Here is a 12,825-nt window from a genome sequence, read left to right as displayed (position 1 = left end):
TCCCCCTGCACCATTCTGCACAGCAACATCTACCTCATACAACATCTACACTGCCCTGGAGCTAAGCTCTACCTGTGGAGAGCTAAACCAACTCTGCTGCATTCACACCAGCTCCAGAGGACTGCTCCGCAGCGGTGGCTCCATATAGTGGCATACCACAGGTGGCGTCACGAACATTTCATAAAAACTAATCCTTTTCTTTAAAACCCCTTTTATTGACCGCCCTGGGTCACGGACTGGGTCACCGCCACTCTGACATCTCCCCTAGCAATGACTGGCCCGGCATTGAGTACCCCACGGCCCAGGGGGCGCGTCAGCTGCCTGCTTATTGGATGAGCTCATCGCCCCCACTTACTTTTATTGATCGGGTCGGCCATTGGTATTCCGATCCGGATACAGTTACTGGCCTCTGGGCTGTCGGGCTGCGGAAGGTCCTCACAGTTGGGCAGTTTTAACGTCCTTAATATCATAGGGTTGGATCTGGCAAAGATGTACTCGGCCTGGCACAGGACGTTCTCCAGGATCTCACACTCGTCCCGGCACAGGTCTCGCGGTTTGGGCAATGAGGACGATTCGGAGCAGTATGGGAAGGCGTAGTGGCAGAGCGATGGGATGGCAAACTGAGAGCACTTATCCGATAGGTGATTGGAGGTCCCGATCATGGTGAAGGCGGCTGAAATGGGAAAAATGGGTCAGTAGATCAGAAATGACCATAGGATACACTATCCCCTTCAGGACTGGGATATTTTTCCATTTCTCAGCTTTTGTTCTTTCCTCTCTTACCACACACTTTTATTTTAATATTCCATTGTTGTTGTCATACAAATGCTTGTTTTTTGCAGTTTTGGATGAAACTGTTCACTTTACCATATAATATAGTGAGAAATGGGGGAGAATTCCAATAGAAGTGAAAGGGTGAAAAAAAATGCAATTCTGCCTGAACAAACCTGAAACATTGTTATTTCTAGTCCAGGAACAAGAGGAGGGAGTAAACCACTGTGCCATGCTCTGACCCCTCAGTGTCTGTGCCATGATCTGCCCCCTCAGTGTCTGTGCCATGCTCTGCCCCCTCAGTGTCTGTGACATGATCTGCCCCCTCAGTGTCTGTGCCATGATCTGCCCCCTCAGTGTCTGTGACATGATCTGCCCCCTCAGTGTCTGTGACATGATCTGCCCCCTCAGTGTCTGTGCCATGATCTGCCCCCTCAGTGTCTGTGCCATGATCTGCCCCCTCAGTGTCTGTGCCATGCTCTGCCCCCTCAGTGTCTGTGCCATGATCTGCCCCCTCAGTGTCTGTGCCATGATCTGCCCCCTCAGTGTCTGTGCCATGATCTGCCCCCTCAGTGTCTGTGCCATGCTCTGCCCCCTCAGTGTCTGTGCCATGCTCTGCCCCCTCAGTGTCTGTGCCATGCTCTGCCCCCTCAGTGTCTGTGCCATGTTCTGCCCCCTCAGTGCCTGTGCCATGTTCTGCCCCCTCAGTGCCTGTGCCATGTTCTGCCCCCTCAGTGTCTGTGCCATGCTCTGCCCCCTTAGTGTCTGTGTCATGCTCGGCCCCCTCAGTGTCTGTGCCATGCTCTGCCCCCTCAGTGTCTGTGCCATGCTCTGCCCCCTCAGTGTCTGTGCCATGCTCTGCCCCCTCAGTGTCTGTGCCATTCTCTGCCCCCTCAGTGTCTGTGCCATGATCTGCCCCCTCAGTGTCTGCGCCATGATCTGCCCCCTCAGTGTCTGCCCCATGCTCTGCCCCCCTCAGTGTCTGTGCCATTCTCTGCCCCCTCAGTGTCTGTGCCATGCTCTGCCCCATCAGTGTCTGTGCCATGCTCTGCCCCCTCAGTGTCTGTGCCATGATCTGCCCCATCAGTGTATGTGCCATGATCTGCCCCCTCAGTGTCTGTGCCATGATCTGTCCCCTCAGTGTCTGTGCCATGATCTGTCCCCTCAGTGTCTGTGCCATGCTCTGCCCCCTCAGTGTCTGTGCCATGCTCTGCCCCCTCAGTGTCTGTGCCATGCTCTGCCCCCTCAGTGTCTGTGCCATGCTCTGCCCCCTCAGTGTCTGTGCCATGATCTGCCCCCTCAGTGTCTGTGCCATGATCTGCCCCCTCAGTGTCTGTGCCATGATCTGCCCCCTCAGTGTCTGTGCCTTGCTCTGCCCCCTCAGTGTCTGTGCCTTGCTTTGCCCCCTCAGTGTCTGTGCCTTGCTCTGCCCCCTCAGTGTCTGTGCCATGCTCTGCCCCCTCAGTGTCTGTGCCTTGCTCTGCCCCCTCAGTGTCTGTGCCTTGCTCTGCCCCCTCAGTGTCTGTGCCATGCTCTGCCCCCTCAGTGTCTGTGCCTTGCTCTGCCCCCTCAGTGTATGTGCCATGCTCTGCCCCCTCAGTGTCTGTGCCATGATCTGCCCCCTCAGTGTCTGTGCCATGATCTGTCCCCTCAGTGTCTGTGCCATGATCTGCCCCCTCAGTGTCTGTGTCATGCTCTGCCCCCTCAGTGTCTGTGCCATGATCTGCCCCCTCAGTGTCTGTGCCGTGCTCTGCCCCCTCAGTGTCTGTGCCATGCTCTGCCCCCTCAGTGTCTGTGTCATGATATGCCCCCTCAGTGTCTGTGCCGTGTTTTGCCCCCTCAGTGTCTGTGCCTTGCTCTGCCCCCTCAGTGTCTGTGCCGTGCTCGGCCCCCTGAGTGTCTGTGCCGTGCTCTGCCCCCTCAGTGTCTGTGCCGTGCTCGGCCCCCTCAGTGTCTGTGCCGTGCTCGGCCCCCTCAGTGTCTGTGCCGTGCTCTGCCCCCTCAGTGTCTGTGTCGTGCTCTGCCCCCTCAGTGTCTGTGTCGTGATCTGCCCTCTCAGTGTCTGTGCCGTGATCTGCCCCCTCAGTGTCTGTGCCATGATCTGCCTCCTCAGTGTCTGTGCCGTGCTCTGCCCCCTCAGTGTCTGTGTCGTGATCGGCCCTCTCAGTGTCTGTGCCGTGATCTGTCCCCTCAGTGTCTGTGTCGTGCTCTGCCCCCTCAGTGTCTGTGTCGTGATCGGCCCTCTCAGTGTCTGTGCCATGCTCTGCCCCCTCAGTGTCTGTGCCATGATCTGCCCCCTCAGTGTCTGTGTCGTGATCTGCCCCGTGTCGTGATCTGCCCCCTCAGTGTCTGTGCCATGATCTGCCCCCTCAGTGTCTGTGCCATGCTCTGCCCCCTCAGTGTCTGTGCCATGCTCTGCTCCCTCAGTGTCTGTGCCATTCTCTGCCCCTTCAGCGTCTGTGCCATTCTCTGCCCCTTCAGCGTCTGTGCCATGCTCTGCCCCCTCAGCATCTGTGCCATGATCTGCCCCCTCATTGTCTGTGCCATGCTCTGCCCCCTCAGTGTCTGTGCCATGATCTGCCCCCTCAGTGTCTGTGTCATGCTCTGCCCACTCAGTGTCTGTGCCATGATCTGCCCCCTCAGTGTCTGTGCCGTGCTCGGCCCCCTCAGTGTCTGTGCCGTGCTCTGCCCCCTCAGTGTCTGTGCCGTGCTCGGCCCCCTCAGTGTCTGTGCCTTGCTCTGCCCCCTCAGTGTCTGTGCCTTGCTCTTCCCCCTCAGTGTCTGTGTCATGCTCTGCCCCCTCAGTGTCTGTGCCATGTTCTGCCATCTCAGTGTCTGTGCCATGTTCTGCCATCTCAGTGTCTGTGCCATGCTCTGCCCCCTCAGTGTCTGTGCCATGATCTGCCCCCTCAGTGTCTGTGTCGTGATCTGCCCCGTGTCGTGATCTGCCCCCTCAGTGTCTGTGCCATGATCTGCCCCCTCAGTGTCTGTGCCATGATCTGCCCCCTCAGCGTCTGTGCCATTCTCTGCCCCTTCAGTGTCTGTGCCATGTTCTGCCCCCTCAGTGTCTGTGCCATGATCTGCCCCCTCAGTGTCTGTGCCATGATCTGCCCCCTCAGTGTCTGTGCCATGATCTGCCCCCTCAGTGTCTGTGCCATGATCTGCCCCCTCAGTGTCTGTGCCATGATCTGCCCCCTCAGTGTCTGTGTCATGATCTGCCCCCTCAGTGTCTGTGCCATGCTCTGCCCCCTCAGTGTCTGTGCCATGCTCTGCCCCCTCAGTGTCTGTGTCATGCTCTGCCCCCTCAGTGTCTGTGCCTTGCTCTGCCCCCTCAGTGTCTGTGCCATGCTCTGCCCCCTCAGTGTCTGTGCCATGCTCTGACCCCTCAGTGTCTGTGCCATGATCTGCCCCTCAGTGTCTGTGCCATGATCTGCCCCCTCAGTGTCTGTGCCATGATCTGCCCCCTCAGTGTCTGTGCCATGACCTGCCCCCTCAGTGTCTGTGCCATGATCTGCCCCCTCAGTGTCTGTGCCATGCTCTGCCCCCTCAGTGTCTGTGTCATGCTCTGCCCCCTCAGTGTCTGTGTCGTGCTCTGCCCCCTCAGTGTCTGTGCCGTGCTCTGCCCCCTCAGTGTCTGTGCCTTGCTCTGCCCCCTCAGTGTCTGTGCCATGCTCTTCCCCCTCAGTGTCTGTGTCATGCTCTGCCCCCTCAGTGTCTGCGCCATGTTCTGCCATCTCAGTGTCTGTGCCTTGCTCTGCCCCCTCAGTGTCTGTGCCATGATCTGCCCCATCAGTGTCTGTGCCATGCTCTGCCCCCTCAGTGTCTGTGCCATGCTCTGCCCTCTCAGTGTCTGTGCCATGCTCTGCCCCCTCAGTGTCTGTGCCATGATCTGTCCCCTCAGTGTCTGTGCCATGCTCTGCCCCCTCAGTGTCTGTGCCATGATCTGCCCCCTCAGTGTCTGTGCAATGATCTGCCCCCTCAGTGTCTGTGCAATGATCTGCCCCCTCAGTGTCTGTGCCATGCTCTGCCCCCTCAGTGTCTGTGCCATGATCTGCCCGCTCAGTGTCTGTGCCATGCTCTGCCCCCTCAGTGTCTGTGCCATGCTCTGCCCTCTCAGTGTCTGTGCCATGCTCTGTCCCCTCAGTGTCTGTGCCATGCTCTGTCCCCTCAGTGTCTGTGCCATGCTCTGCCCCCTCAGTGTCTGTGCCATGATCTGCCCCCTCAGTGTCTGTGCCATGATCTGCCCCCTCAGTGTCTGTGCCATGCTCTGCCCCCTCAGTGTCTGTGCCATGATCTGCCCGCTCAGTGTCTGTGCCATGCTCTGCCCCCTCAGTGTCTGTGCCATGCTCTGCCCCCTCAGTGTCTGTGCCATGATCTGCCCGCTCAGTGTCTGTGCCATGCTCTGCCCCCTCAGTGTCTGTCCCATGCTCTGCCCCCTCAGTGTCTGTGCCATGCTCTGCCCCCTCAGTGTCTGTGCCATGCTCTGCCCCCTCAGTGTCTGTGTCATGCTCTGCCCCCTCAGTGTCTGTGCCATGATCGGCCCCCTCAGTGTCTGTGCCATGATCTGCCCGCTCAGTGTCTGTGCCATGCTCTGCCCCCTCAGTGTCTGTGCCATGCTCTGCCCCATCAGTGTCTGTGTCATGCTCTGCCCCCTCAGTGTCTGTGCCATGATCGGCCCCCTCAGTGTCTGTGCCATGCTCTGCCCCCTCAGTGTCTGTGCCATGCTCTGCCCCCTCAGTGTCTGTGCCATGCTCTGCCCCCTCAGTGTCTGTGCCATGCTCTGCCCCCTCAGTGTCTGTCCCATGCTCTGCCCCCTCAGTGTCTGTGCCATGCTCTGCCCCCTCAGTGTCTGTGCCATGCTCTGCCCCCTCAGTGTCTGTGTCATGCTCTGCCCCCTCAGTGTCTGTGCCATGATCGGCCCCCTCAGTGTCTGTGCCATGATCTGCCCGCTCAGTGTCTGTGCCATGCTCTGCCCCCTCAGTGTCTGTGCCATGCTCTGCCCCATCAGTGTCTGTGTCATGCTCTGCCCCCTCAGTGTCTGTGCCATGATCGGCCCCCTCAGTGTCTGTGCCATGCTCTGCCCCCTCAGTGTCTGTGCCATGCTCTGCCCCCTCAGTGTCTGTGCCATGCTCTGCCCCCTCAGTGTCTGTGCCATGCTCTGCCCCCTCAGTGTCTGTGCCATGCTCTGCCCCCTCAGTGTCTGTGCCATGCTCTGCCCTCTCAGTGTATGTGCCATGCTCTGCCCCCTCAGTGTCTGTGCCATGCTCTGCCCCCTCAGTGTCTGTGCCATGCTCTGCCCCCTCAGTGTCTGTGCCATGATCTGCCCGCTCAGTGTCTGTGCCATGCTCTGCCCCCTCAGTGTCTGTGCCATGCTCTGCCCCCTCAGTGTCTGTGTCATGCTCTGCCCCCTCAGTGTCTGTGCCATGATCGGCCCCCTCAGTGTCTGTGCCATGATCTGCCCGCTCAGTGTCTGTGCCATGCTCTGCCCCCTCAGTGTCTGTGCCATGCTCTGCCCCATCAGTGTCTGTGTCATGCTCTGCCCCCTCAGTGTCTGTGCCATGATCGGCCCCCTCAGTGTCTGTGCCATGCTCTGCCCCCTCAGTGTCTGTGCCATGCTCTGCCCCCTCAGTGTCTGTGTCATGCTCTGCCCCCTCAGTGTCTGTGCCATGCTCTGCCCCCTCAGTGTCTGTGTCATGCTCTGCCCCCTCAGTGTCTGTGCCATGATCGGCCCCCTCAGTGTCTGTGCCATGCTCTGCCCCCTCAGTGTCTGTGCCATGCTCTGCCCCCTCAGGTGCTGTATTAGACATGACATAAGTAAATTTTGTAGAAAAAAAGTGGTTCTCCAGTGATGATGAAAAAACAGATAAGTATAAAACTTCACATTTATTTATGTGTATTAAAAGTCCAACATAGCGGCATGACACAGTGCAGCACTGCAGAAAAAACAACGCGTTTCGGCTAGCGTGCCTTAGTAATGGTCTTGAGACAAAATCAGCACGTGACAAAATCAACAAATTCTTAAAATCAAAGAGAAAAGTTTCTGTACCGGTCATCTGGTTTTCTAGTTCTCCTTGCATGTGCAGAGACTCCATGTAGATGGTCCGGTTCCCAATGAATCTCGCGCAGGCGAATCCTCTGTACGGTTGGCAATAACCGTCTTCTTCAAACTCATCTCTGATGATACAATGAGAACAATGAAACTTCTGATCCTCCACTAGAGGGCGCCAGAAAACGGCATCAAAAAGTTCAAAACTTCCTCTCAAAAATGTGTGAATCCACAGAATAGTATGTGTAAAAGATAAGGGCGAGCACCAAAATCACCCACAAAAAGTTCAATTACAGCATAAATGGGCAACTGTGCATATTCAACAATATTCGTAGTAAATGAAGACTTCTGAACCCTATGCAAAATGTACAACTTATCCCCCTCTATCATATACCATTTATATACTAGTATCCTCAAGACCCCCATGAGAACCAGGGCTCTGATCCTAATTCACGGCTGTGGTGCCCTGTTCACATTCTGATTTACTGTTCAAATCAGTTTTCAGCATCAGTAAAGTTTAGCACCGGTCTAAGCTATTGAGTTTGACTCCAAGGTGATGGTTTGTTACAATGTGTCAGTGCAGTTAAAATATATATCAGTCGTTCAAGGTGTTTAGCTCAAAAGGAATTCTAGACTGGACACAATTGTAGCAAATCCTCAGCTGTGAGGAGTATGAATGCAGTAAGGGTTCACATTCTCTGACAGCAGGCAGAGATCTTGAAAAAGGAAGAAATAGAAAAATAAATATTAAAAAGTTTCAGGATTTTTGTAGCTTTTACATTAAACCTAAAAATGTTTTTTTCCACAATGAAAAAAAGAGAAAAAGAATGAATTACATAGTTTTAAACAGCTGTATGACAAAATGATGCACTGCGGGGCGTGATTTGCACCAGCAGAGGGCAGTAGAGATACATGAGGTCCTGAAGGCTGAGAGTTTGCAGTAAGTCAGCAGAATTCTGAATGCAGCTCTGGAGGTAACTGACTTAAATCATGTTTTATACAACAAAGTCCTCACTGCTGGATAAGTTTGCAATGTACAAGGTAATTCTAGAACATCTTACTGGGCATAAGACTTGCTGCAGCCGAGAAGTTAAGACTTGCTTTTAGAATTGGCGCTGGGTCAGCTCTGGAACCGAGGGCTTTGCCCATTAAGAATGAATCGAGGGAAGTGATACGACGACACCAGAGCAGCATTCAGCCTAAATGACTCCATTGAATTTTACTAGTCACCAAGAAGAAATAAAAGGGATGTTCAGGAGGTGCCAGCTGAATTCTGGGTGCCCCAGTTTAGACTGTTGGCGCTCTTCCGAGGTGACATGCAGCAGGGCGACGTACAATGGCAGGATCACTTTGTGATGTGAATGTAGGATTTCTGTTTTGTTTAGATCATTTTTTAGCCAACATTGAAAGCTGAGCGCGGACTGAAATCCTGGCTGCACGACATGCAAGAATGATAAAAGTATCGTAAGGCGTTCAGGATGGACAAGAGGAGAAGAAACGCGTCGAGTATGGGGCTGACGGCGCACGCTCTCCACATCCCTCTTGCCTCCTTTTGTCATGTGCAGCCTGGTCCTCACTAACAATGCCCCTGGTCTTATTACGGATCACATTTTAGAGCATAAAGAAATTCCTGACGGGGAATCCAACTTCAAGGTCTAACATCTACATTTTCCTCTAGGGCGTATTGTTGCTACCCTGAGATAAGTCTTTAAAGGGAATCTGTCAGTTGGATCATCCCTTCTAAGCCGTCTATATGGGCGTGCAGGTCATAGGAAGCTGAATAAAATGATACCTTGATATCTGTGATCCGACTTCTTATTTCAGAGAAATCCACGTTTTTCTTTATATGTAAATGAGCTGTTACGATCTATGGGCTGGACATAGATCTCCCTGAGACTCCGCCTCCAGAGCTTAATTTAAATGAAGGGTGGCATTACCATTGTGAAGCATGTAATGACTGACAGTCTTTCTACTGATCTACATGTCTCACACTGGTAGCGTCTCGTTTCATTTATAATAATCGCTGGAGGCAGATTCTCGGGGAGATCTATGTCCGGCCCATAGATCTTAACAGCTCATTTACATATTCAGAAAAAAGTGTATTTTTCTGGAATAAGGCATCGGATAGCAGATATCAAAGTACAATTTTATTTTACTTTCTATGACCTATATGCCCATACAGATGTATCAGGAGGGTTGATCCTACTAACAGATTCCCTTTAAAGTGACTGGAGGGATCAATTATTCCACCACAATGTAACACAGCTATTTGGCCTCTTTGGTACATTCATTGTATGGAACTATAATATAGGCACGACATTATAGTATTATAGGGTATATAGTTTTTAGCATTGTCATATGGGCATTGTATTGCAACATTACATGAGCACTGTATGGCAAAGCAATTTGCCATTATATGGTGGTATTTTTAGTCACTATGTGGCACTATTATTTGGGTGGTACAGTTAAATAGAAGGGGTACCTATATGATACTATTATATTCATGGCAAGCATCTGGGAGGACTATCCACTTGCAAATGTAGTCCATAGCCAAGACCATTGTGTAAACCCCCCGTCCTCTGAGCCAATTCCTCAGCCTGGTTTCCCATCTCTATTCCCTATTCCCTGCCTCCGTTCATAAAGAAATGTTCTAGAATTACTTTTTTTTGGAAAGCTTCAGCTGGATTCTTGAAGCCCTCGGTCCGGATGAGCATTTATTTTGTGCAGCACGGACAAATGATGCTGGTGCAGCAGGATGAAGAGAAGTTGTGGGTGCAGTTAATGTTTTAATTGCTGAATGGTAAATGGAGGAGTATAGTATTAGTCCACAAGAAAGACAACGACTCAGCGAAGGGAGACCAATGAAGCAGAGCCAGGAAAATGGCACTGTATAGAAGGCTCTGTGATGTAGCAGAGATTTAGGTGACTCACTGTAGTGAAATAGCAGAGTTGAGTACATCAGGAGATTCACATTAGTGATGTAGCAGAGCCCAGCAATGTAGCAGAGTTGAGTAGGTCAGGAGACTCACAGTAGTGATGTAGCAGAGCCCAGCAATGTAGCAGAGTTGAGTAGGTCAGGAGACTCACAGTAGTGATGTAGCAGAGCCCAGCAATGTAGCAGAGCTGAGAAGGTCAGGAGACTCACTGTGGTGATGCAGAAGAGCCCAGCAAAGTAACAGAGTTGAGCAGGTCAGAATACACAATGTAGCAGAGTCCAGTGATTTGCAAAATGGGGCATTCAGGAGACTCAATCCAAGGAAGGTCAGCTGAACAGACTAGTTGAGCAATGTAGCAGAGTTGAACAGGTGAGAAGACTCTCAGTAGCAATGTAGCAGAGCCAAGCAATGCAGCAGAGTTGAGTAGATGAGAAGACTCACTGTAGCAATGTAGCAAAGTCCAGTGATGTAGCAAAACAGGGTATTCTGGAGACTCAATCCAAGGAAGATCAGCTGAATAGCATAGTTGAGTGATGTAGCGGAGTTGGGTATGTCTGAAGTCCAGTATAGCAGAGGTGAGTTTGAAACTAATTTTAAATGCAGAGTGGCAGTGGTACAAAGTAAAGACGTGGACGCTAAGTGCCTGAATACTCAGGCTGCGTGCCGCCGCCAGAGTCGGGGAGTGTGACCTGCATGTCATAACCTAATGTACAGAGGAACAGAAGGCGCCAGAAAGAGCAGGGGAAGAATTAAGGAGAAGGCGCTGGGACAGGTGACTAACATCTGGGATTCATCAGGATAGTTGGCAAGTATGTGTGTATATATATATATATATATATATATATATATAACTAATAATTTTTATTTTTTATAGCGCCAACATATTCCGCAGCACTTTAAAATTTTAGGGGGGACTTATACAAACAATACAGAATAAACATAACTCATATCGAAAGGAGTGAGGGCCCTGCTCGCAAGCTTACAGTCTATGAGGAAATGGGGGAGACACAAAAGGTAGAATGTACATATATTGTATAATGCAGCCTTAATATACTATATAGGATAAATAATACATGGACCGGTCGCCAGCCAGTATGTGTGCAGTCCTGACCGAGGCTATTAAGTGCAAGGTTGGTATGAACCTGAAATTGAAGAAGATTTTAATATGAGGGAAAACTGGGACGGACAATTGGGATGAACAGATAGTGTGTGGAGGCGATACGCCAGTCTAAAGAAATGGGTTTTTAGGGTCCATTTGAAACTGTGGGTATTGGGAATTAATCGAACTGTCCTGTGTAGTGCATTCCAAAGAACTGGCGCAGCACGCGAGAAATCTTGGAGAGGGGAGTGGGAAGTTCGGATTATGGAGGATTTAAGTTTTAAGTCACTGGCAGAACGGAGGGCACGGGTAGGGTGGTAGACTGAGACAAGGGAGGAGATGTAGGGGGGTACTGAAGCATGGAGCGCTTTGTGGGTAAGCGTGATAAGTTTAAATTGAACTCTATATTGGATGGGTAACCAATGCAATGACTGGCACAGGGAAGAGGCATCGGTGTAGCGGTTGGCGAGGAATATGATCCTGGCTGCTGCGTTAAGGACGGATTGGAGAGGGGAGAGTTTAGTAAGAGGGAGCCCGATAAGTAGAGAGTTGCAGTAGTCCAGTAGTAATATATATATATATTGCATATGTGCAGCTCGTACAGGGTGCAAGTGTCGCCCTTTGTACACACCCTTCTGCAATAAAGTCCAGTACAAGTTAAAAAAAATAATGTGAAGTTTTAAAGGGCCAGCAGACTTGCAGGCTGCATTCATTGGCATCTATGGGACTATACAGACCCAGATCTGGGGGTCGGTGCAGGCTGAATATATGAAGTCGGGGCTGCCATTCCCTCCAGCACCAACTAGAAATGGTAAAACTCCCGACTGGTATAAGCATGCTCACAGTTGTGCGTCCGATTGCCATCTGTGATTGAGCGTGCAAAATCCTGGCAATGATTTTTATTACCAAATACTAATTATTTGTTAGACAGCGCCTGTAAACCTCCGGAGTTTGATGTTACGGAGGAGAACATCTGATTTACATTCATACACAGAGCCGTTATACAACAAAGCCATTATGGAACCAGATGTAGCGAGATCCCGACGATAACCTCATTCTTCTCATTAGGACTGAGCAGAAATGTGTCTCAAGATGCAACGTTTTAGGTGGGGCGCGAATCAGAATATCACCCTGCTCTGGCTGCACAGCGTGCTCCGCGGGCCCCTTAGGCCAGGGCGATGCGGTTGCTTTAGCTGTGTAATTCGGAGCACCATGTTGGTTGTGTGACCCTGATGGTGAGACGTGTGACCTTTCCCCCTATTGTTCTCATCTATTTACTTCCAATGAAAGTGCATGAGAATATGGGGCCCCGTAGTGAATCAATAAGGGGCTTATTCACACCATCACAGAAGTAACCACCCAGGGCTGTAAGTTCTGGAGACTACTTGCCCCATTCCCGATTGGGTCAACTCCTCAAATCATGGAGAGGTGATAATACAACACCAGTGTACTGAGGAGTCCTGCGTGACATCCTACCATCCACTTGGACCCCTCTTCCAAGGACCCTCATCACACCCATATTGCCTACCTCTATGTTCGGGAAGAGGGGAAAGGGACCCAACAACTAGGGAAAGGGGGAGTGGAGACACCTAGGCAGATCTAATATCACCCTGCCTTCCCTATCGTCCCTATATAGGTTCCGCACATATCGCCGAGCAGGAAATCTAATCCCTGAAGGTCACTAGAGTTAGGCCCTACATAGGGAGAGGACGGGGTGAACACTAGTCAGGCCCCACTGTAACTAAAGACAACAAGTTAACAAACAAAGGGGATACACTTAGCTTGAGAAGACACCAGAGGCATAACGCCAACTGTCCTCCAAGGGAAGTCCAAGAAGAAACTAGCCGACTACTAGTACTCCAGGCATGGACCGAGGAACATAGAACTATCACCGGCGACTCTCTGGAGACACAGAGTTTTTAACTACCAAGCAAGGGTGTGTCAATTAGCAGCAGGAGGTGGAGGTCACTGCT

At 51.6% G+C, this 12,825-nt stretch overlaps 1 protein-coding gene across 1 annotated transcript in view; it reads right to left on the bottom strand.

Moving 5' to 3' along the window:
- The window catches only part of ROR1 (receptor tyrosine kinase like orphan receptor 1), a 308,028-nt gene that overhangs the window by 23,328 nt on the left and 271,875 nt on the right, over nucleotides 1-12,825 (bottom strand). Inside the window, exons 5-6 of the mRNA XM_073643816.1 lie at nucleotides 6,818-6,945; nucleotides 356-673 (exon numbers count right to left, since the gene is read on the bottom strand). Coding sequence (XP_073499917.1) covers nucleotides 356-673; nucleotides 6,818-6,945 — 446 coding nt within the window. The remainder of the gene's footprint in view (nucleotides 1-355; nucleotides 674-6,817; nucleotides 6,946-12,825) is intronic.

This window comes from Phyllobates terribilis, unplaced genomic scaffold (assembly GCF_046119375.1).
Source record: "Phyllobates terribilis strain yellow unplaced genomic scaffold, ASM4611937v1 Scaffold_8__6_contigs__length_399053987, whole genome shotgun sequence".
In the NCBI taxonomy this organism is placed as follows: Eukaryota; Metazoa; Chordata; class Amphibia; order Anura; family Dendrobatidae; genus Phyllobates; species Phyllobates terribilis.
The sequence above is the reverse complement of the archived record's forward strand: the minus strand, read 5'-3'. Positions and strand labels throughout refer to the sequence as shown.